General features: G+C 46.8%; 1 protein-coding gene across 7 annotated transcripts in view; it reads right to left on the bottom strand.

The window, feature by feature from the left end:
- Nucleotides 1-23,588, bottom strand: part of DTNB (dystrobrevin beta) — a 207,283-nt gene that overhangs the window by 121,000 nt on the left and 62,695 nt on the right. For 6 of the 7 annotated variants that reach the window (XR_012632627.1, XR_012632626.1, XM_074895241.1 and 3 more), the window contains exons 9-10: nt 22,885-23,051; nt 12,793-12,917 (exon numbers count right to left, since the gene is read on the bottom strand). Coding sequence is in view for 5 of the 7 variants with exons in the window: in XM_074895241.1 (XP_074751342.1) it covers nt 12,793-12,917; nt 22,885-23,051 (292 nt within the window). In the remaining 2 variants the exon portion in view is untranslated. Of the gene's footprint in view, nt 1-11,648; nt 11,703-12,792; nt 12,918-22,884; nt 23,052-23,588 lie in introns of all 7 variants that reach the window. The other variant, XM_074895275.1, reaches the window with a different exon arrangement.

A 23,588-nucleotide genomic window follows, 5' to 3' on the forward strand; every position in this document is an offset into this window, starting at 1 on the left:
GCAGCCAGCCACGGCACATCCCACGTGCATTAAAGAGAGGACACAATAGTTTCTCTCCTTTGTAAAATTCTGGGTCCCTAATTATTTGCCATAAAGACATTTGTGATGTTTAAAGTCTTCAGCGGATCAGACTTCTTCCTATTTCCCCAGGATCAGCAACATCAGTAAATCCAAGACTTTAATACCCGCAGCATTAGTAGCTGATCTCCTACTGCCCGTAGATAAAGGGGAACAGAGAGCTGCTGACACCGTGTTCTCTGCAACGCCGAGGAGCTACGGAAATTTAAAAGGAAGCAAGGAAGGAAGAAAGGAAAGAGCAGCAGAGAGGAAGGAGCAGAAATAAAGACCGACTAGAATATAAGCACGGCTCTAACCAATACACACACACTGAAACGCAAACTCCCGCACGTTTCGAACTCAAAGAAAAATTAATATATGATTCATAAATTGTAAATATAATGGAGATTATTCCACCATGTAATCTGACCTCCTGCACATACACAAACAAACAAATTAAATTTCACCCACTTATTCCAGCGTTGAGGCAAGATATTTAGGCTTGTCTGAAGCCTAATTTCAACAAGTTCAGACCTATGACAAGAGAAAAAGTCACAACAAGTTCCCTGGGTTGTTTATTCCAATACTATCTTGATCATAAAGTAGATTCTTAACTGAAATTTGTCTGGCTTCAGCACCAATAGCTGAAGTATTAAAAAAAAGTCTCAGCTCCTTTTTCAAGCATAAAAGGAACTATAACTAATGCTCCATACTCTGTCCCAGAATAGTAGCATTATTTCCAGAACCATAACTGTGAGTACAAGTATTGTAAATTATTATTAAATATTGACAATATCCCATAACTTGATGACATAACATAGTACCTTGATAACGTCACATTGTCAAGGAACAGGTGAGAGCTGTTTACTAATACTCTGAAAAGATCAGCAGGTACCACATGAATAAAAAAGCATTCAAAATTAAAAAAAAACCCAACAGAATTATAATCCCATCACGTGGCAGTTCCTATTCATTTTGCTGGATAATATCATAATAACCTCCTACCAGAAGAGATTTCTCTCAGCCAGAAAACAAAAAAAAAAAAAAGCATGTACTCGCAGTCTATCACAGAAACAAACAAAAAGAATTCAAAAGAAAGAAAAAAATTTGTTCTGTCATGAAGAATAAGGACAGCTACAGTCAAAACAAGGACATCATCCAAGCCTTTCTACTCTGAACTCATGATAACGCTGGCCAAAATGCTTCAGGGGGAAAAAAAAAAGCCCCCAGTGAGTCCCAAAGCCCTGGCCAGGGCCAGGAGGCTGCGAGGGAACCGCGGCGGCGAGCTGCCACGTGCTGGCGGGGACGCGGACGCCCTGTCCTCCCACACCAGCTCCCTCGCCAGAAAAGCACCTAAACCCAGGCTGAGCCTGCTGCCGGCGGGAGCCACCGGCCGGCACGCGAGGCAGCTCTGCCGCGGGCTGCCCCGACCTGCTGCACGCGCCCGGCGCCCATTTCCATCCGAGACTGTTAACCAGCGTGCCCGGGGTATCGGTCAAATCAAACCCGCGGCGTGCAGAAACCTAAACCCATTTTCATTCTGGAGAAGCAGTGATCAAAACAACGACAGAAAATACCGAAACGTGCCTCCTTCGCTGGGAAACAAGGGAAAATTCAATGTGGCAGGTGGCGTATTCAAATGCAAAACCTAACAGAATACCAAAATCAAGGAAAATATGCATTTCAAACATGTTTAACTTTATAACCCTTTAAAAAAAAAAAAAAAAGATGTCATCTGTCTTCTGTTAAACATATTTACATTTTTAAAATGTGTATTTATGTAATTTTGGTAAAAAATGCCTATAACGTGACAGAAGCAGACACCATTCCTCAACAGTGACAGAATGAGCATGACAGTTAAAAATAAGCCCTCGTATTCCGGCGAAATAAATTCACACCAAATGCTCATGCAAGATCTTAGGAAAACACAGCGATTTTCAAAAAACCGTGAAAGGATAAAACCAACAGGACGCCGAGACCTCACAACCGTGTGCAAGGATCTAATCTCCCGAGGAGCCGCTGCCCAGCCTCCCGCATCGCCGCCTCCGACCTTCTCCCGCGCACGGGGTGGAGTGGTGGCCGGGGCGGGGGACGACTGGAATCGCCTCCGGTACCAAAATTCAGAGGAAAAACCAGAAAGTGGGCAACGTGTACTTGTGATTTTGTACAGACACCCCGCACGGACTCACCTACGTGGGTGTGCGCACCCAGACATGCGGGTGTAACGAGAAACTCTCCGAGCTCCCCGTGCAGAAAGAAACTTTTCCTTTCTCTTGGAAGTAAAAGTTTCTCTGGGCTATTCCTGGTTACGAGCGGTGCTGCCGCAGCCCGAGGTCTCAGTGCTCCCCGTCCTCCACGCCGCTCCCACTTCAGACGGGAGAGAATTCTCCCAAGCGCCCGGTTTATCTTAGTTCTCACCCATCAAGCACAGAAAGGCAACAGGCTGTTCCCTCTCCCATTCCTGGTCATCAGAGGGAATTGTCTGTCGATAATTCCCAGGCTGCGGGTTCAGGACACCGAACCCTGGCCGAGAGACACCTCCTCGCCCTCCTGCCCGGCCGAGGAGGAACTTGTGTCCGTCCTTTCCTGCTGCCCCCAGAGCAGCGCCGAGGGACGCGGGGACTGCAGCCCCGAAGACGATGGTGCCCTCCGTGGGATGGGACAAGGGACGTGGGGCCTGCACGGGCCCTCACCTCCCCCCGCTGCCTGCGGGAGGCGGGCAGGGCACACCGTGGTGGCACCGGGATGTTTCGGTTGTTGCTAAGCAGCACTTGCCCAAAATGAAGGGTTTCCCGGTTCCCCGTGCTCTGCCAGCGAGGAGGTGCAAGGAAGCTGGGAGGGGGCACGGCCAGGCCGGCTGACCCCCACTAGCCAAAGGGCTACTCCATGCCACAGGGCGCCATGCCCAGTATATGAACTGGGGGGGGTTGGCTGGGGGGGCTGATTGCTGCTCGGGCATCGGTCAGCGGGTGTGGGCAATCACATCGCCCATCTCTTGTCTTTTCTCAGGTTTTATTTCACAGAGTCCCGGAATCCTCTGGGCTGGAAAAGCCCTTGCAGCTCCCCCAGCCCGACCACGACCCTCCCCCTGACCGTTCCCAACTCCCCCAGATCCCTCAGCGCTGGCTCAGCCCGACTCTTCAACCCCCCCAGGGATCCCGGGGACTCCCCCCTGCCCTGGGCAGCCCATTCCAACGCCCAACAGCCCCTTCTGCACAGAAATCCTTCCTCAGAGCCAGCCTGACCCTGCCCTGGGCAGCTTGAGGCCATTCCCTCGGGGCCTGGCGCTGGGGCCTTGGCTCCAGAGACTCATCCCCCCTCTCTGCCCCCTCCTGGCAGGGAGTTGCAGAGGGCCAGGAGGTCTCCCCTCAGCCTCCTCTTATTACTTCTTCTTATGCTCCTTTGCATTACTATTATAATATTTTATTTCAGTTATTAAACCATCGTTATCTCAACCCACAGGTTTTACTTTCCCCCGACTCTCCCCATCCCGCGGGCGAGGGGCCGTGCGGTGCTCAGCTGCCCGCTGGGGTTCAACCCCGCCAGCTCCAGCCCTGGGGAGCTGCAACGACAGCTCCAACCCTTCCACTGCCCCCCGAGTCCCCCACGGGAGGAACCCCCCTTGCACCCGTGGCTGGTGCCGCACCGGAGCGCTGCCCACCCCGCTGCCACCCCCCACCACTGGAATTTGCCACGGAGTTTGTGGCTTACTGCTCCGGAGCTGAAAATGTGAACTGCAGTGATATCAACAAAGTCTTTTTAAATGGATTAAGGACTGTTGGATCTCAAAAACATCTGTCGGTTTGGAACCTTTGTATCTTTGAATGATCTGAGTGGGTTTTTACAGCTACTGCGAAAGATCTGAGGCTTTTAATTACGGGTTCAGTGCACGCAGAAAATAAACCTTAATAAACTGCATTTTGGTACTTTGTTTTAATATTATACTGTATTTAAATAAGGCCAAATGTAAAATTATACATCTAGGACATAAAAAATGCAGAGTAGGTTCAGAGAACAGCGCTCCGTTTCTAAAAGCAGCGACCACAACCAAGGATTTACAGACCACAGTGGACACTGAGGGCAACGTGTTCGGAGCAGAGCTGAGCTGATCCCTGAACACGTAAGTATGGAAATGTGTTAGTGTTCAGGTAGGGAAATAACAACGAAACAAAGGCTGGAAATAGAACATAGCCTAAGAGGAAAAAAAATGGAAATAAAGCACAAATATTAAACAGGAAGGAAGATTATCCATTCCAACTCCGATTCCAGACCCCGGGCGTTTACAACCTCTGGAAATGAAGAGTGAGTGCCTCCACGGAGGGTCACCTTTCCCCGATACAAATTACTGGGCTCAGTAGAGAAGAAAGTTGGTGGCATTTAGTGATCAATGAGATACAGGAGGTCAGACCGGCTGATTTAATGTTTTCTGACCTTAACTTCTATAAAAAGTCATCTTTGATGTATGTTTGCAATAAATACTGGCAACCTAAGCTTATTTCTCCTTTGTTTAATACATTTAAGAAGCCGATCTGGATCAGCAACCCTTGATGCTAAGAGAAAGGATCTATATTCTCTTGGAGGTTTTGGAGGCCACAAAGCTTTTCATAAAATCCCAGAGTCACTCAGGCTGGAGAAGCCCCTTGGGATCAGCGAGTCCAACCCTCAGCCCGACTCTACAAAGTTCTCCCCTACCCCACATCCCCCACAGCTCATCCCAACGGCCCTGAAACCCCCCCAGGGATGGGGACTGCCCCCCTCCCTCCCTGGGAAGGTTTTTTACAGAGAGGTTTTCCAGAAAAATTCCCTCACGGGAAGAAAACCTGCGATTCGTTGCAGTTTTCACCAACGTTCAACAGTCGGACAGCCAAGCCTGGTATCAAGGATGAAGGAGTATAAAAATGTTTGTGAATCAGCTCGGTCTCTGCTCCGATCCAGAGCGAGGTGCTTTCAGCAGCCAATATTCTGCATGTTCTCTAACACTCCACAAAAGCTGTTCTCCAGAAAACACCAACCCTGCTGCTCCAGCAAGGACATCCCTGCCTGGACGGGCTGACGGACCCCAGGACTGAGCCTCCCCACCCTGAAAACTGACCACCAACCTCCAGCTGTGGCTCCCCCAACCTTTAACACTTCTCAGTACATCAGAAGACCTTTTTTCCCAATCCCCTGGTACATTTGTTTCTTTAACAGCCTTTGACAAATTATCCTTCCAAAGGCTTTTTGAAAGTCCAAGGACATGAAATCCACGGGGTTCCCTTGGTCCGTGGGCCTCCACTGAGGACTGTCACTCTGGCAGAAGTGCAGTCACTGAGTGAGGCCCGACTGCTTTCTCTGACAGGGGTGGAAACCCTAAGTAACGGCAACCACCCCATATCAAATTTGTTATGAAATAGGGTAGGGTTGGGCTCCCGAGGGTTTCCGTGCAGGAAGCAACAGCGAAGCGTTTTGTTTTGCTCTGTAATTTATCGCAGTGGGCTCGTCTGGCAGTTACGTAATCAAAGCTCCACAGAACATTAATTTCTTACTAGGAGTATTGCATTTTGAGACGTTTCAGAGTGGTTACGGGATGAACAGACGTAGAGTGATGCGCAAGTCACGACATTAATGTGACAGCCCAGGGTCATGCGGTGGCCGCGGCTGAATGACGCTCAGGGGACCGCGATATTCCAGATCCAGCATCACCCAAGCACGTCCCTCTCCTTTTTCCTCTCCTGAGGAAAGAGCAGCAGGGCAGGGCAGGGAGCCCTCGGGTGCACTGTACCCTCAGAACATGTAGAGCTTTTCATCGATCACAAGAAGAAATAATTTCCACCTCCCCAAATCAGCTACGGATGTTTCAGCCCCACCGTTAGCACTGCAGAAGCAGCTTGGGCCAAGAAATAGGCAAATCGGTTTTATAAGCAAATCAGGTTTTGGTTTCCACTGTAATCCACATATTTTTCAAGCTTTTCAGCAGAGCTGTCCGTAGCAGTAGATGAAGGGAGATGATTTTTGACAGGTCGTTGCTCCCTGCAGGGCTTTGTGCTGAAGCAATGAAAGAGACCCAAGAGTCACCGCTGCCTGAGAAAGCGTTTGTGGGCAAGAGGAGGGAACAGTCAATAAATAGTTTTTGAATTGTAAAACGAGATAAAACTTCTGGCAACGTAGATCTGATGGTTCAGAACCACCTCTGTAACCAGCAAACCGATATTCTTAAGCGTAACTCTTCACAGAGATCTTACAAAATTTATTTTCCTGTGCAAAAGCAAACCTTTCACACATTACCATTGCAAAAGATTCCGGGAGGAAATATATTCAGTGTCAAACTCAAATCTCTTTCCAAATCAGTCGTATCACTGCTGACAGAGAACAAAAAGGTCATTGAGATTTCTTATGGGAAGCAGGTGATGCAGAACCACGCTCTGTTTTAAATTCAGCCATTTCTGCCTTTCTCAAAGAGTTAAGCCTATTGTCGTGGTCTTCTGAACTCAGGTAAATCTACGAAGTGACATTTAGCCAGAAACAGGATCGAATTCAAATTCTAACTTAATGTGACATGCAAATAAAATAACACAACAGGGAAGAAGGAGAAGCCCGTCCATAGGCAGTTTTCCCTATTTAGACCCCGCTGCTACACGGCTCCTCCATCGCCAGATCCCTCCGCGCTGGCTCAGCCCGACTCTTCAACCCCCCCAGGGATCCCGGGGACTCCCCCCTGCCCTGGGCAGCCCATTCCAACGCCCAACAGCCCCTTCTGCACAGAAATCCTTCCTCAGAGCCAGCCTGACCCTGCCCTGGGCAGCTTGAGGCCATTCCCTCGGGGCCTGGCGCTGGGGCCTTGGCTCCAGAGACTCATCCCCCCTCTCTGCCCCCTCCTGGCAGGGAGTTGCAGAGGGCCAGGAGGTCTCCCCTCAGCCTCCTCTTATTACTTCTTCTTATACTCCTTTGCATTACTATTATAATATTTTATTTCAGTTATTAAACCATCGTTATCTCAACCCACAGATTTTACTTTCCCCCGACTCTCCCCATCCCGCGGGCGAGGGGCCGCGCGGTGCTCAGCTGCCCGCTGGGGCTCAACCCCGCCAGCTCCAGCCCTGGGGAGGAGAGGGCCAGCTGTTGAGGGCCAGGAGGTCTCCCCTCAGAGAAACGAGTCCCATTTTCACTTATGTGCTGATGGCTTGAAGCAGCATCTCCGGTCCCCTAGCGCGAGGACGTTGATCTGGAGTAACGCCTCGTCCTTTATCTCTCCATGGCTTCAGGGATTTGTCACCCGGGCAGACTGGCAGCAGGCACACTCCCCTTCCATCAGCCACCGGAGCGGGACGGATGTGCGTCCCCTCTGCAGCGGTGACTGCCCGTGGTGTAACCCCCAAGCACAACCCCACCCTCACGCCCCGGGCTGCCACGTCCCCCCACACCCCCCGGGAAGCCGCCGGCGCGTGGCAGCGAGGAGCTGTCGGGGCAGCAGCGTCCCCTGCCAGAGCCAAGGTGACAGAGCCCATCTGTCCCCGCCGGGCGCCCGCGACGGCGACGACTGTGTTCAAGCAACAGCACGAGAACCCCCCCACGCTTTAGCGTTTACTGGGGGGCGATGCCGGTAGCTTTTGCTGCCGTAATTTTTTGGTTTAAAACGGTTCATTTTTCACATTCTGGGGAACGGGGTTGTGTCACCGAGAGGCTCCATCTGGGATAACATTTTAAAAGCAAGGCTTTCACGGGAGGGGGTTTGCCTTTGATGGGTCCAGAGCCAGGGGAACAGGATCGTGTTATAACCTGAAATAACACCGCGGTGAAGGAAAACCTGCAAGGATTTCTCCCAGGGAAACTGATCCACCTCTGCTTTATCAAATATAAACTAAAAAGAATTTTCTAACGCCTGTTATTTTTTTACATCATCTAGACTGTAATTCCTTAAGAAAGGGGGGGGGTCTTTGGAACCTGGGGGTTCCAGCAATACCCAGAAAACTGACTCCTAAAAAAGAGTATGACTCAGGCAGAATGGCTCCAGAGCAGCCGGGAAGCGCCCACCCAGACACGGCTTACAGTCTGGGGGAGGATGCAAGGTGAGAGCTAAGGGAAGAGAAGCAGAAAGCATCAAACCAGCAGAATTTCCATTTTTTTTATCTTACTGACCCAGCACGGCTGCAGGAATGCAGGTAAAGAGAGGCAGAGGTAGTTTCAGAAAGATTCACTTATTTTTGGAAATGTAAGTAAAGCAGATCCGTAATTGCCTCACGGAGCACATGGACGGTGCTCTCGAGGTGGATTCGGTAAAATTCCTGACTCCGAGACATCATTAAAATTTTTGTATGCGTTTTTCATATCTCACGAAGCTATAGGGAAACACTGTAATAATTGAGCTTCTGTCAAACACAGAACGTAAGACTGACTGGAATTCTGATTTGAATTTAAAATATTCTCCTCTTGGTTTGAAAGTTTCGGTGGTGGAAATTCCACCACCATTTTGCTTTTGCTAATCTATTCTAACAGTTATTTACTTATATCGCTGTGGAATTTCTTGTTTTTATTCTGAATTTGTCTAGCTTCAACTTCTGGTCTGTGTCTTTTGTTAAGCCTATCTGCTAAAGCTCCCTGGGATTATATTTAATTTCTCTAGGACAGATATTTTTAGAAATATCAAATCATTCCTTAACCTCCGTGTGTTACACTTGCATTAGCTGAGCCTCCGCATCTAAAGCTGTGCACCTTCCCATGGCTATTTCCAGCCCTTTAATCATTCCCATCGACCTTCTCAAGCCCTTTGGTCTTTCAACATCTCTCTCGATTGTGGGTGCTGTAACACGGAGTTTTCGGACAAGGATCCCACCAAGCACAAAGGGGAAACCCCCGCTTGTGCTTCCGCATCCCGGTGGCATCCTTGGTCACAAAACTGCCCTGACCGTGCACATTTGGCCAACTGCATACCATGACCTCCAAGAGGTTTTTTTGACGCATTCTGCCCAGTGTACTGTCCTTTAAATCTTTGTTCCTCCAAAATTCTCCTCGCTTGCCTGTCTGCCCTATCAGTAGTGATTTTGTACGTTGTCCTCCTGGTCCTGAAAGCGACTCTTAAGGGCAGAGAAGGTTTGATCTCTGCAGGGCTCCGCTGGCAAACACACCCTACCCAGCAACCTTCTTTTTGCAATTATATTGAGGAACAATGAGCTAAGCAAATCTTTTTTTCCTCCAATCTGCTGTATATGCGCCGTATTGATTATTGTTTTCTAAATCATTCAGTGCTCATAATAAATGCATTATGCCAAACAATATCCTAAAAAAAAAAAAAAAAAAGACACAGACTGCGTCTGACTACACCAGATTGCCAAAAGCCTGTGCTTGATTGGCAGGAGTTACCTTTTTATTTACTGATCAACAAAATAGCTTCTCTACTGCTCAATTATTTTATTCACCATCAAAGCCATGTTGGTAAACACAACATGTCAGAGATTGCCCTGTTTGACTTCCTTCCCCACCCCCCCACCGCCCAGAAAAAAGAAATGAGATCATATGAATTTTCTTCCAGTGCTCTGGGAGCTTTCCAAGGCTCCAAGACACATCAACAATCGGCAGAAATATCCAAATGAAGAAATTCTTTCAAAATGCAGTTTGGACCGAGAACGTAGACGGTGCAGTTCAACACCCTTTCGGGTTGGCTCTGGAAGGCACCTGCCCACCAGCGTATCACACAGCTGCTGCCCCCCGCCAAGCCACAACCTCAACACCACTCCCAAATAATTTTTAAACCCTTTGTTTACATTCTTCGCTACCAATTTTTGTATCTTCTCCTTCCCTTGAGAAGCAGAGCTGTTTTTTCTTCCCTTCCAGGCCTTGTTTTCCCTGGAACACTGGGCCAAGTATTCTTAAAGTGTTTCTAGTTATTAATATTTTTACGTTCACCTTATTTACTCAGCTGAAGTTGATTTTGGCTTGGTGAGACAGTGGCCTCTAGAGCCTTTGTTAGATGTTGACGTGCACCTTGTTCACGCGAAACAAAGGTGATCAAGCCATGATCATTGACACCTAAATAATGACTCATTGTGGCCCTGAGCAATTCCTCTTTTCAAGTCAAGTTCTATCAAAGAATCTCCGCTGGCTACGTCTCTTTTCACAAAAAGTGTGGTGGTTTTTTTTTGTGTGTGCCTTTTTTTTTTACATTTTTTTTTTATATTTCAGTGGTATAACTTAGACAGAAAACCCCAAAGGTCCTACATCACTTACATAAAACCCCAGTAGGTCTTTTTAGTCCTACGTTAATTTTTTTTTGTGTGTGTAATTTAGTGTTCGATATAAATCACCTACTTATATTATTTTTACACCAGATCATTATCAGTCGTTCCCGCAGTCGTCCTTGTAGTGTTAGGCAGTATTGCCCAATACTCTGGCTTCTCAGGGCACACTTTTTTTTTTTTTTTAAATTCAAGCTGGCAGCACAGAGCAGATGTCTCCGCGTTGTCTTGCTGCTGCCAAGAGCGTCTGGGCAGCAGTCCCAGGCCCTGCAGACGGCGGCCCCCGACCCCCACGTCCCCAGGGCCACCCTCCTGCCCCTCTCCTCCCGGCCAGCAGGTCCCCACGGAGCGGATCCCACCGCCGCGGCCTCTGGGCTCTGGAAAAGGCAGCGCCCCGATCCAGGGCCCCCGCTTAGCGACTGGGAGCAAAGAGCGGGTCGGGAGGCACTTCTACAGCAGCACCTCCCGGGGGTCAGTGTTCCAACTGCAAACCCCAAAGGCAAACCGCCCGCTTTTGCCTTGACCATTCCTCGTCTGGCTGAGGACTGAGCCTCGTTTGATCCATTAACAAATTAGCGAGCCCCACCAGAAGGAAGCAGTCATCCATCAGGGGAGGCTTTGGGCCGGTTCCTGCAGCCCGCCCTCCGCAGGCGGTCCCAACGCCATCGCTGACATGATTTCCACACACCGCACTTACGCAGTCACAGAATATTTGATTTTTCATAAAGCATTACGTTGTAAACTACTAACTTGCTCTACTGAATGTTAGTGCGTTTCAACGCGGAAGCGAGACAGAGGAAAAAAATCTAAAAAGAAAAATGTGAACGGATTTGTGATCTGATAAGAGTTTAAACACAAAATTGTTTTCTGTGAGGCTGAGCAGCACCCTTCCTACAGAAAATCCAGATTTAAAGCGAAGTGACAAGCTCCAGCACACATCCCAGCCGAGGCACGGAGCTAATTCTGTGGACGATGTACAACCTTGTCCTTGTGGGTCTGATAAGCCATTCATTTAGGAGAACACAGACTTCAGCTCTGAAATGAACAGGAGCATAACAAGGTGCTTTTTTTTTTTTTTTTTAAATTTGAGTGTAATTTCACAGAGAAAAATGAGAACAACTATATTCCATTAAATCAGATCAACTCCCCTCACTGCACAGGGCTAAAGCAAGCATTATAAAAGTTGGTAAATATTCAGTGAAGCAAGGACTGAAAAAAACAATCACACAGCTAAGCAGAAATTGTTAAAGCTCGAAACTAGGCTGTGAAGGAGTCAGGCACTGCAACTACTCTCCCACGTCAGGTTAGGGATTGTCTATGCTTCTCACAAAAGAAAGCCACACGAGTGTGTTACCACGCTACGACAAGCTTGACAATTCTCACCTTTCCAACATTTTGACAAGCTAGCCGCCAGCTTTTTCTTAATGACTGCCACAACTGTTAAAAGGAGCGCATAGAAGAGCCAGTCAATCAAAATCGGGCATTAGGGGGGGCCGAAGCAGCACATCCTAATATCAAACTGCCAGGGGTCAGAAGACATTCAGATTGAATACCCCGGCTCTCCACTCAGGAACTGGGGCAGAGGAAACACTTCAAGAAGAATGTGGTATTTATGACGTCAAAAGAAAACCAGGAGCATCAATTCCATTTACTCTCAGAACTACAAATCACTCGGTGCTCATGGAAATGGGAGTCCTCCGTTTGACACAGAATAAATTCTATCCCTTTGCTTTGCTCCTCTCTCCTCACTCTTCTCTACAGCACGTGCTTAAATTCAGATATAGGAAAAGACTGAGATTTTTTTTCTCAAGACTCCATAGGACATTAAAACTGATGTATTTGGAGGTTCAGTTTCTTATACATACACAGGAACAGAATTAGTTCAGGGGGTTTTTTAAGGCAGGTTTTGATGTGATAAATCGGGGAAGCAGCCTGATTTCGAGTCTCCTCAAATCAACACCAGTACAACAATATTTCATTCAAATCATTCCACCAGCTCGACAACGAGGTCAGAACAAAAGGGTAACAATCGTGCCACTGAGCAGACAACCACAGCAGACCTCTCAGCAAAACAAGAATGTAAAGCCAGTGCTCCCAGGCAGCAGCAACAAGCTCCTGCTAATATTAGGCAACATTAACTTGCAAGTAAACACGTTTAATATTGTTTTGTTGATACAATTTTAATCCACAACGAATGAGAAAATAGAGTCTGATCCAATATGGTGATGTGCAGAAGGGAAGATTGATTAGTGCTTTGAAATGCTAATAGATGCAAGTAGAAGATACAGTCAGGCCTCAGTCTAACTGCACAGAAACATATTCTGCAGCTCTTTTCTTGTTACCAAGATGTTCTTAACAAACCAGTATGTTCCAAATAATTTTTCAGAGACACACTTGCAACAGTCACAGCACTGAATGCCAACCTAAGGGCTCCTCTCTGCCAGCCTGTTCCAAAGTCAAATACAGCCACAAATACCTCGCTTTGTATCACTGATGAAAGGAAAAATAGATTAAAACAGATACTCACACTATATGTGCAAGATCGAGTGGCTTCTCTGGCTGCTCGGGAAATACAGGACGGGGTGGTTCTCTGCTCGGTACGCAACCAAGTGATTTACTAATTGCGTGGCTCAGCTTCTTGGCAGGTGATTTCTGTTTTTGGAAAGAATGACAAAAGTGAGTTGACTCTCACAGGGTAATGTGTGCGATCAGGTAACGGGGAAGGGTGAAAAAATACATAGTACTAGAATATTCAGAAATACCCACTTACATTATACCTGAGAAACTGGGACAGACGCTACACAGGTGAACAAGTTTTGCGGTGTTTTGTTTGTTTGGTTTTTGTGTGTGTTGTTCGGTTGGTTTTTTTTGTGCTATAATATTGAAAAATGAAAGCAGTTTAACAAAACTATGTCAGATGAAGAAATAAACTGATTGTCTGGGGTTTCTATCGGGAATTAAATCAAAGGGCAACCATACCCAGCTGAGGGATTTCTTACAGCTACTCAAACGCCTTCCGAGCACAGGCTTTGTATGTTGTGGGCAGGGCAGGGGAAGAACAAAGGACGCAGAGCACGGGCAGGTGAATAACCTGCGTGCAGGGCCTGGCCAGCCACCAGCACCACTTTCGCTGCCCGGCTGCTGGCATCGACAGAAAGCTGTTGCTATGCCCCTGCCCCCTTGCAACTGGTTTTGAAAGACAGCTTTCACATTTTTTGCTCATTAGGGGCAAAGCCAAGGTGAAATATAGTGCTAAGCTAGAGACAAGTGACTGCGTTCTCTACCTTCTTTCACAGATTCACCTGGCTGTGCGCCCTGATCTCCCAGGAACAGCTATCCTGGGCTCCTCGCAGGAGACGGGAATGCTGATGACAAGTGTTGCCAGACGCACACGCACGGACAGCTGGCCCGAGCCACGTGCTTAAAGGGTGTTTAAAGTCCAATATTGACTTACAGAATTAAGCCTTAAAATGTTCATTACATCCACCCAACTCCCGGCAGTGACGCGGGAGGTCAGAGAATGCTTTCACGGGAGCTCAGAAGCAGCCTGGCAGGCCTGGGTTTTTCATCTGACTCACTAACAGACCATGTACGTGTAACTAGTGGCTCATCACTCCTATGTAATTTTTTTACTACTCCTGTGAGCCATTCCAAAGCAGAACTGGGACCAATTCTCAAGGCACATTTAACACGGATTTAAATAGGAGGCAAGGCCACCCAGGACAGGACACAGCTAATATAAATTAGTAACTAGCAGTTACTAACAATCACTAATATTTACTAACAATGAAATAAACAATTAGTAATTAGTAAACCAGTGAGAATCTTCCACTCTGGCCCTCTTAGCTTCAGCAGTATAAAAGAGGCAATAAAGGCTTTTTTGAGCGGAGAACCTATGAGTGAGGAAGTTGTTCCCTCCGTGGATTTACATGGTTTGGAGTAGATTGGGATGCATTTTAAAGTGAAATGCTAATATCAGTTGGAACACAATGAAAGAAGAGACAAATTCCTTTCAAATTAGAAAAGAAAGATGAGCTCGATGCCTGTGAGAATATATTAGGATAGTTGGTTCTTAACTGAAGATCTACCATCCTCCTTCAATTACCTTACGAAGTCCCTGCTGAGAACCCTCAAACCCACGAATGGGGCTGCCTCTGAATTCGTGATGAATTGGGGAACAAGGAATTACTCCTGATGCCATTCTTCCCTGGAGCAGGTGTCAGAGAAGACTCGAGTGGCAGCGGCCACACGCCTCCGGCAGCACTAACGTACTCTGGCCTGGTTGCTCTGTTCAGACCACCCCGTTTCACAAATTAAACCAATTATTCAGAACGTTGCAGCCTAATTCCTTTCAGATTCTGGCATTTCCAACCCTCAGCCCGCAGGTCCAAGCCGTGAAGCAGCAGCAGGCAGCCAGCCCTGAGAGCACGTCCCCTACCAACCTGCGGGTACCGGGTGGAACGGGCAGGTGAGCTCCCCAGTTCATCACCTTTGGGTTTCGCAGACAAAGCCTTGGCCCTATCAAAGTGCTCCTGCAAAAATCTTGTGCTGGGTGTAAGATTCTCATCTCCTCTCCCCGGGGAGGGCTCCCCTAGGAAGGATGTCAAGGTAATTATCTGCTTCAGGTGAGTCTCCTGTAGGGAGCTCTGTAAAACAACGCCTTCAGACGCACTTCAGCTTGCTAAGCCGCTAAATGTTGAGCACTAAATAAGTGCTAAAAAGACTTGTTGATGGTTAACTGGTGGGTTTCTTTTTTTTCTTTTTTTTTTTTTTAAAGTGTTGAGCCAACCTGGTAGATCGCAGCCAATGGATGACCCTCGCAGACACCCCTGAGGTGCCTGGCAGCACGGCACGCTCACCAGGAAAGGTTCTACAGACCCTCCGCAGCCTTTCATGACTTTGAAATCCTGCCAAGGGCACAATCCCTTCTTTAAATTTTACTCTGGACTTGGTAAGAAGTACCCTAAATTATGAGCACAAATGTGATGGTACCAAAAGTAAAATTCTCCTTTTCCTAAGTGAATTCTTCTACATGTTGAAAATTTCTATGTTTAATTCTCCCAATTTGTTCTCCACTTCTCCTTGTAGAGTATTTCCTACTTTACCCTGTTCATCTTTTGGTTTTTGCACATACTACCTAATCTCAGCGTGCTTTCTTTGCAACCTCCTCTTTGCAGTATTTTTAGGCTATTTTAAAGGGTTTTTTTCCCATTGTGGTAACAAACACCACGTCCTATTGTGCTACCCCTCCATTTATTTTGTCAAACACGGCGCTGTCTAGCATGCTGTACAATCGAGCCACCACTGCAGCTTCACTTTCTGAAAATTACAGGGGAAAGATAATTCCCATTGATCCCAACTTTTTGATAATGCTGCTCAGTGCAGCTGACAGTGAAAAGAGCACAGCAGGCTGAATGAAAACGCCGCTTCACAGGCTAGTACAGCTCTTACGGGTGTCTCGTTTCCCTGAGAAATAGCTATTTTTTTCTTTCAATTAGCTGGGGTCTACTTTAGAAATTTCTAATCAAAACCACCTCTCTCTCATCATTGTCGCTAATCTCGACCTCCTGGCTGTTTGATGTCTGCAAGCACCTCTGCATTCTGCAAAGGTGGATACTCTCTCCCCTTCAAAAGAGCAGAAAACACGGAAAGCTCTGGAGTAACTTAATCCTCTCACCCACCACCACTGTGAACCCCCCACAATCCCCTGCCCCACCTTGGACACCCCCGCTCCGAGCCTCCCCGGGTAACAGCAGCCACTTGCCCCCCACTAGCACCGCTGGATTTTTACCATCTTCCTCCCCAGCTGTTCGTCTTGCTTCTTCTTGACTTTATATTTGCAAATAGCTGGGGGCAAACTATGTTTTATGAAGAATCTGTAACTTCTGTTACAACAGGATCTCAGTCAGTTTGGAACTGGGATGTACCGCTGCAAAATCCCCAGTGTTAACAAATGCCAACTCTAAATAAATAGTTAAAGCTAATAAAGGATTTCAGACTTTGAAAAAGGTTTCACACATCCCAGAGACCAATTTACAGTCTCATTTATCTTCACCTTTAGAGGGGAAAACAGTCTGCTGTGCCTTTCTTTTCAGGGGCTTTCAACCACTTCACGTTTCCTTCTGCTACTGTAGAAGCCGGGCACCAAGGTGCTGCTCTACCTCAGCTTCATCCACCCGCTCTCCGGGGAACGGCGAGCAGACAATCCGGTTTGGTTTACTCCCTGTAGGGGCCCGGTCTGTGACTCAGCAGGATTTACACCATTACATCAGGCCGATGAGCCAAAAAAAGTCAGGCACGTCAACAAAATACCTGCTCTTCATCGGGACACAACCTTTCAGCAACCTTCCTGGTTTTTCCTGAGAAAGGTTACGTCCTATAGCAACTCTCTTTCCCCTTTCATCTCACTGCCGAGGCGTGGGTGAAAGGTTTCTTCTCTGCATTACACCAAAAGGTTCCCAAGAGGCAGGTGTCAGCCCGGCTCTGGCGAGGCGCCCGCGGCGCTCTGCAGCTCTGGATCCGTCAGCTGCGGCGTTTCTTGCGGAGCTCCTGCTTCTCAGCACAGCAAATCTTCAATTTTACAGCCTGAGACTCCCTCTTCTGCGAGCTCTCAAGCCTTTTACATATCTATGTACACACCCATCGGTGGAGGATACTTCTCTTGTTCCCAAGTCTATCAATAAATATTCAAAAGAAACAATTTCTGTTTTCTTTTTCACCATGCACAGAATAATCAGACTTGTGAGAAATGTTTGCCACCGGTGACTGTGAGCGTTTAAGGAATCAATGAATCTTCTGATCAGTGACTATGCAGTTACTAGACATCCCAGTGGATCCCCTTCCTTTTGAACTGGTTATCTGAGATACGTTTCTGGGTTTCCTGCCTTCTGAAACACCTGTGAAGTTCAGAGTCAGAGGCGGGCGCTGAATTATGTATGAATCCAGCTACCCAGAACTGTTTCTAACCCATCACTTCCACCACCACTTTCCAGGTGACACATTTTAATAATTTTTCCAACTGAAGAAGAAGTGGAGGCCAGGACGGATCAGGTGAAGATTATAAGGGTTGTCCTTCTCCAGGCCCAGCGCTGGCGTTAAGCTGCAAAACCGCGTTCCTCAGCGGTGCCACTGGGGCTCAGAAGCAGCACCAGTCAAACACAGTTTTCATCATCCAAACCAGTGTCTACCCACCAGCAAGCACATCTGGCTTCTCCAGGTTCCAGAGGAAGCTCAAATAAAAGTAAAATAAATACTTCTGAGAGGGTGGAATGTTTGTTCTCTTTTGTAACATAGGAAGCTGAAGGAGACCCTGGCTCTGCACTGTACACTCTTCAGGTGATTTCACATCCCCTTGCACAGCCCCAAGGTAAGGTTGGAATACCTTCCCGATTAACCCCCGAATCACTCTCCCCCTGGCACTCGTCCTCACTTAGAATCGATGCAAGCCAAGCACTTGGGGTTTGGTTATCTCAGTAAATGCATCATCGATGCATCAGTCAAGGATCCTACGTTTTTCTTTAATAAACAATCACGTTTTTATCCGAGTTATAAATAAAGCATGAACAAGATGTAACTTCCGTGGTGCTGCCTGCGTAAGCGTGCCACTAGCCGATAAAAGTCATTTGAAGTGCTAGAACAACTGTGCAACTAATTTTTCCTGGGCATGCAGAAGGCAGAGCCAGGACGGAGCGTGCCGTGCGGGGCCGGCTCTGAGCGTGGCGCTTCGGCCTGGGCCGTCAGGAAAAATACTGCAAAGGGACCTCCCAAAAAACCAGGGCAAGTGCTGCGTGTGTAGGGCCTGAACCAGGTTTAGACACAATGAGCTGTGCCTGTCTGAGGATAAAGGAGTTGCCTGGATCCGCACAGACACACAGGGCAGAGGTACATGCACCAGGTGCACGCGGACGGCTGCTTTCTGCTGGGAAAACCTACGTGTTATTGCCAGGCAGCACTGAAAAGCTGTGTTGTACGTGCCAAAGATGTGAGAAATCATCAGTAAAACTCAACTGTGATATGTCTGAAAATCCACTGCATCTGTATTGTGTGTTGCCAGATGCTTTTCATTTCAGAATGGTTTATAGATTCTGTCCACCTGCTTTTCTATCAAAGGCTACATCTGTTAAAAAAAAAAAAACAACACCCAAACTTTTATCACGGAATTAAAAAGCCGGAAACTACAAACTATGTTATTAAAAGTTGTCTTTTTACCTTGCTCTAATGGCCCATTTATAAATCACGTCGCCCTCTACCAAAAGGGTTTTGTAAACAATCCTTACGATGGGCTTAGAGACCTGTAGGTGATAAAAACTGCACTGAAACTTGCTGGGCAAGAACACTTGTTTGAAAATGAAGGTTTTAAAGCAAACTGTTTCTCTCCCCCTCTCCCCCCTGCTCTCCAATATCTGCCTCATTTCACTGATACTATAATACCCCAAACTACACAGGGTGCGGCCACGCAGCCAAGGCAGCACATCCACCCTTCTGCACTCAGCACGGGGAGGGAAGCAAAAATTTTCCAAGCCAGCGCACAGAGAAATTCTGCCAGCAGAGAAACTGTGCTGAGCGGGCAAGCGGATTGAGGAGAAGGAGGCCAGTCAGGCATCCAGGGAAGGGAGAGCAGAGGGGGTGCCCCCAGCTGTGGGCAGGAGGTACCGGTCACCCCGACACGCCGGCGGCCGCAGCGCGAGGGCCGCGTGCCCTCTGCTGGGAAACCCGCAATGAGAAAAGGGCTTTTTGGTTTTGGTGGTGGTTGTTTTTTTTTTTTTTTTTTAACATCGTTTGGAAACAGGAGCCCAGGGGCTGGTGGGAGTCCACACAGACAGCGACGTGACAGGGATGCAGAGCGCCCCCTTTCAGAGCGCCTTCCCTTTCGAATCGTTTCTGGGGGACTGGATCAAAACATGCTCAAAGATTTTTAATAACTTTAAGGTAGGCTAAATGGGAAATTAAATGAACCAGAAATATAAGAGACATAATTCTGACAGCAAAATCTTATTAATGGCTACTTACAGTATTACTAGACTTTAACTCGGTAGATAAAAGGGGCTGCCTTTTGGTTTAGATTCAATTAGTACCCCGTGTAATGACTTCCCAACGGAAGCCACAGATATTATCACTATAGAAACAACTAAACATTTGGTTTGTTGATACATACTCCAAAGCCACCATGTTAAGGTGCTCATAAATAACAAACATTCCATAATTTATAGCTGGAAGAGCCTTTTAACTCAACTGCAGTTGATAATAAGCCATCAAAACTTACACCCTAGGGTATAAGCCTTTAGGGCAATTTGGCTATTTTAACATTTCACCTGAAATTTATAGGTGACAGACAGCTCAAGCTTAGCAGTCTAAACAAAAAATAAACAAACACAATGAACAATGACTAATTGCCACGCTTTCAAAATGAGTGATTTGTTCTGCTGCGCGTACGTAACTAAATGACTCGGTGTTTAAGGTTATTTATTAAAAACAAAATTGAAATAGCCCAGAAGGAAAAATTTGGAAAGTGCTTGAAGTCTTTTTTCTCCACCCCCAAACAGGCCTCAACAAGCAGTGTGCTCATTGCAGCAAAACCTCTCTCTCAAAAATAGGTTTCTACACCTGAACTGACATATATATATATAAAATCACTATAGTAATATCTACACATTTATTTTTTTAAATCACTATGCTATGTGATTTATAGTATCAAAAAATTATCAACTTCAGAATTTCAGGAAAAAGAATCTTATGAAAATACTTATTATTAATGCTTATTCCAGGTCTTAGGGCTCCCAGCTCTGAAAATAGACCATACAAGGCTGAACTAGATCTGGCTGGACTGAAAATCCAGATAAAATTGGGTTTTTTTAGTACCAGAGTACCGGCTGCTCTCTGCAGATCTGGTCAGCAGGAGCCTTGGGGTCTTCACTCAAGAAATGACTGTTGAGGAAGCACAGAAGGAGGCCGTGCTGCCGCGGCGCCCCGGGCACTCGCCTCTCCCCGGGCACACGCCGCCCTCGTGTTTTCACAAGTCTGAGGCTGCTGAGCCCGCTGAGCTCCTGCGCAGCCACGTGCCCCAGCCCGCCCTCTGCAGAGCTGCTCCCCAGCCACGGATCCTCCGCGGGACTTCGCGGCTGCTTAGTCCCCCCCGAGAACTTCCCGATCTTCTGTCCTGAACTGCATCTTGAAAACGGAAGCGACCCAGACCAGACACCCACAAATCCATCCCCGTTGCTGGGTGTCCCTCATTTTTTTTCAGGTTCAGCTTTGCGCCTCCGCCAGCGGTACCAGTCGCCCGGCTGAGGAAGGCAGAAGTGTCCCACTTAAGTCTGATGCGAAAAAGAACTTCAGATTCCCTGACCTCACCCAGCGATGGATTTCACTGCCATTTAATTAGTGATACAGTCCAAATCCCAAACTAAGATCTATTTTTTTAAAATTAGGAAAGACTAATTGTCATAAAATTAACACACAAGACTTGCAAAAGCTAAAAAAAGATTCAAAGAAAAAAGCAGTAAGGGACGACTCTCTTAAAAGATCCCTCTTCCATGCTCAGTTTATAGAGGATAACCCAGTGTGTGGTAGTGTTTTATATATTCCTGAATTTCTCAGTCCATTTAAAACACTTCGTTGCTTAAAAAACCCAGAAAATAGTTTAAAAGGCTCAGAACTAAGTTTCTAGAGCTAGAGCCAAAAATATTAGACTACAGAAACATAAATGTTCATAATTTATGACTGCCTTATCACTTACTGAAATCCCTCAGATTTCTCCGCTTTTGTCCTTGATTTTGATCTTTTGTCTTTGCTTCATCTTTAGACAACCTTTAGCCTTTTAAATTCATCTTTCTTTGATGTGGATTCTGGCTATGCTGAAGCAGAAATGCAAATATCTCCGTCACTCTTCGTGCCTTTTATTCCTTTGGCTTATGTCCAGGCCTGACTCCAGGGTTGTACTATACAAACCTCCTACAAACAGATTTATGCAAACACGACTTTTAAAAGTGTTCCTTCCATTTCACCTACTGCTGTGATTTCTTACTAGTAGGAGTTACACCTCGTTTCTGTACAGAACAGCCAAATTTACTGCTGTAAATTCCCCTCCACAGACGTCTGCATCAGTTGTTTTTACCTATCAATGTTTTCCTTAGATAAGACATTAAAATCTAGTCTCTTTCAAGGTTCCCAACTGTCATTATTTCCTTTCATAGATTCTTTCCTTTTGTTCTGTAGAAGCTCTGTTGCCCAGTATCTTCTCCTTCCCATTCTGTGCTTCTTTTAGTGCTGCTTCTGCGTGAGCAATTCCCTCTTCCCCTTCGACATGGAGAGTATGGAAGGAAGCAGCTCCAGAGCCCCCACCTGGTCCTGATGGCGATAACCTGAATTCTGGGTGGCTGCACCAGTGGCAGGCGTTCCCCTCCCCTCGGGAGCTGCTGGGGAGGGCAGTGTGGTGCCCGCTGGGGCTTGCTGCACCCACCTGCACCGTCCCATGTCCCAGCGCAGCGACAGGCTGAATATCCTCCTTTTCCATTTATATGACTTGCACTCCTCCAATTCACATTAGATCTTAAAATCAAATTATTCTGTAGAGCCTAGTAAGAATTAACTGCCTCTGAAATTAATCCTGACCCCAAAGGGGATGACGGATTCACAGATCCTGGTACCAGACTGGGGCCCAGCCCATCCAACCAGACCCACGGCAAACACACGTCCAGAAGGAAAGAGCTACATTAGAGCTACTATGCAAATACGCCTTTGTGTTCAAAAATCCAGACTGAATTCATATATACTTAAGGGGATAATAATCTACTGATAGTTCAGATTAAACATTCCAAAAGTTCATTACCCACACGGTTAAAACCAGGACAATATTCAAGACCAAATTTCCCTATCATCGCCTTCCAACTACTGAATGGTATCGAGGCCCAATTTTCTAAATTAAACACTAATACTATAATGACTCTTCCTCATGAAGATAATTACTAATTATAATCCAATCATCATTTGAACTTCTCTTTGAAGGAGTAAAAGGTTGGGCTTAATCTTTTGCCATAAAAATAGGTTTTCATATCTAAAATTGTCTATTATTTCTTGAGATGTGATTACCACACAGTCATCGAACTGAATTGTTATTTCTCATAGAATTTCTTTAAGGCTTTTTAGTTCAGAGTTTTCAATGCATACGTTTACAGTTGTCAGGATGATGGCAGCAGGAAATTTATCTCTTAAAGCAACGCTATCTTTAAAGATGCCCCTTGGATAAAGTTCCTTTCTAAGCACTGCGTTCACGCTAACACATTTACCTTTCTGGGGAGGAAAGGTGCAACCTTTGAGTCCTTTTAGGCTAGAAGAGAGGAAAATGTAAGAAAAGTAGGACTGATGTGGGGAAGAAAACACAGGTGTTAAGGCCTTGAGAAGGACGGTGCCGTCCTGTGTGCTTTAAACAGCATCGACTGCAACGACAACCATCAATAAATGAACAACAGCACTTGTAACAAAACCAGCAGTTTACCTATTTCTGTGGTTTTTCTGTTTGAAAAATTTTTAAAGTCCCACTGTGCAGTTCTACTGTAATAACTTTCAGAACAAATCCGTACAGAGGCGGTTGATTTCAGCACGACAAACAAAGGTGAGTTACCCAAGAGGAATGCTCCTTCATCTGATGCTGGTTGCTATGAGGCCCATTTGCATGGCCACGCCAAAAACAGTTTTGACAGAGCTGGTAGTTGTGGCACTGCTGGCATCGGTACCGGAAACCCATCATGCTCTCACACCGGCAGTACGAACATTCCACGGGATGGAAGACTTGGTGCAGATAGGGAAGGAGGGGAAAAAAAAAAAAAAGCGAACTTTAGGAAAACCTCGACCGTCAAATTTCATTGGAGCTTCCAACACCCCCCCCCATCCCCCCCCAAGGTTCTTAACCACTAAACCGGTTTGTTATGCTGGGCAGGGTCGTGGATTTGCAGTGCAGAGCAGGTAATTTCAGTGAGATTAGCAGTAAATTTAAGTTGATGATAACACAGCAGTTCCTTCTGACAGGTTCAGTGTTTTTTCCTCAGATTCCTCCCTCCTCGGGCACACCCCGACCCAGCAGAGCAGACTTCTCCACGCAAGCCCACCACCACTGAGAACAGGAGTGGACAGGGCAAGCAGAAAGGCCACAGTCACGGAGGTTCACGTCTGCTGAGGGAGATCACTCGGCCCTGGAGTCAGCTGAGGGCTCGTCACAGGAGAATTCAGAGCACGATGGGCTTCTGCTCCGAGGCACCTCTCACCGAGGAGCTTCCCTGGCTCTGCCCCGACTGGGAGCTGCCTCTTGTCCCTCAAACTGAGGAAACC

The sequence above is a fragment of the Athene noctua genome, chromosome 1 (genome assembly GCF_965140245.1).
Source record: "Athene noctua chromosome 1, bAthNoc1.hap1.1, whole genome shotgun sequence".
NCBI classification, from domain to species: Eukaryota; Metazoa; Chordata; class Aves; order Strigiformes; family Strigidae; genus Athene; species Athene noctua.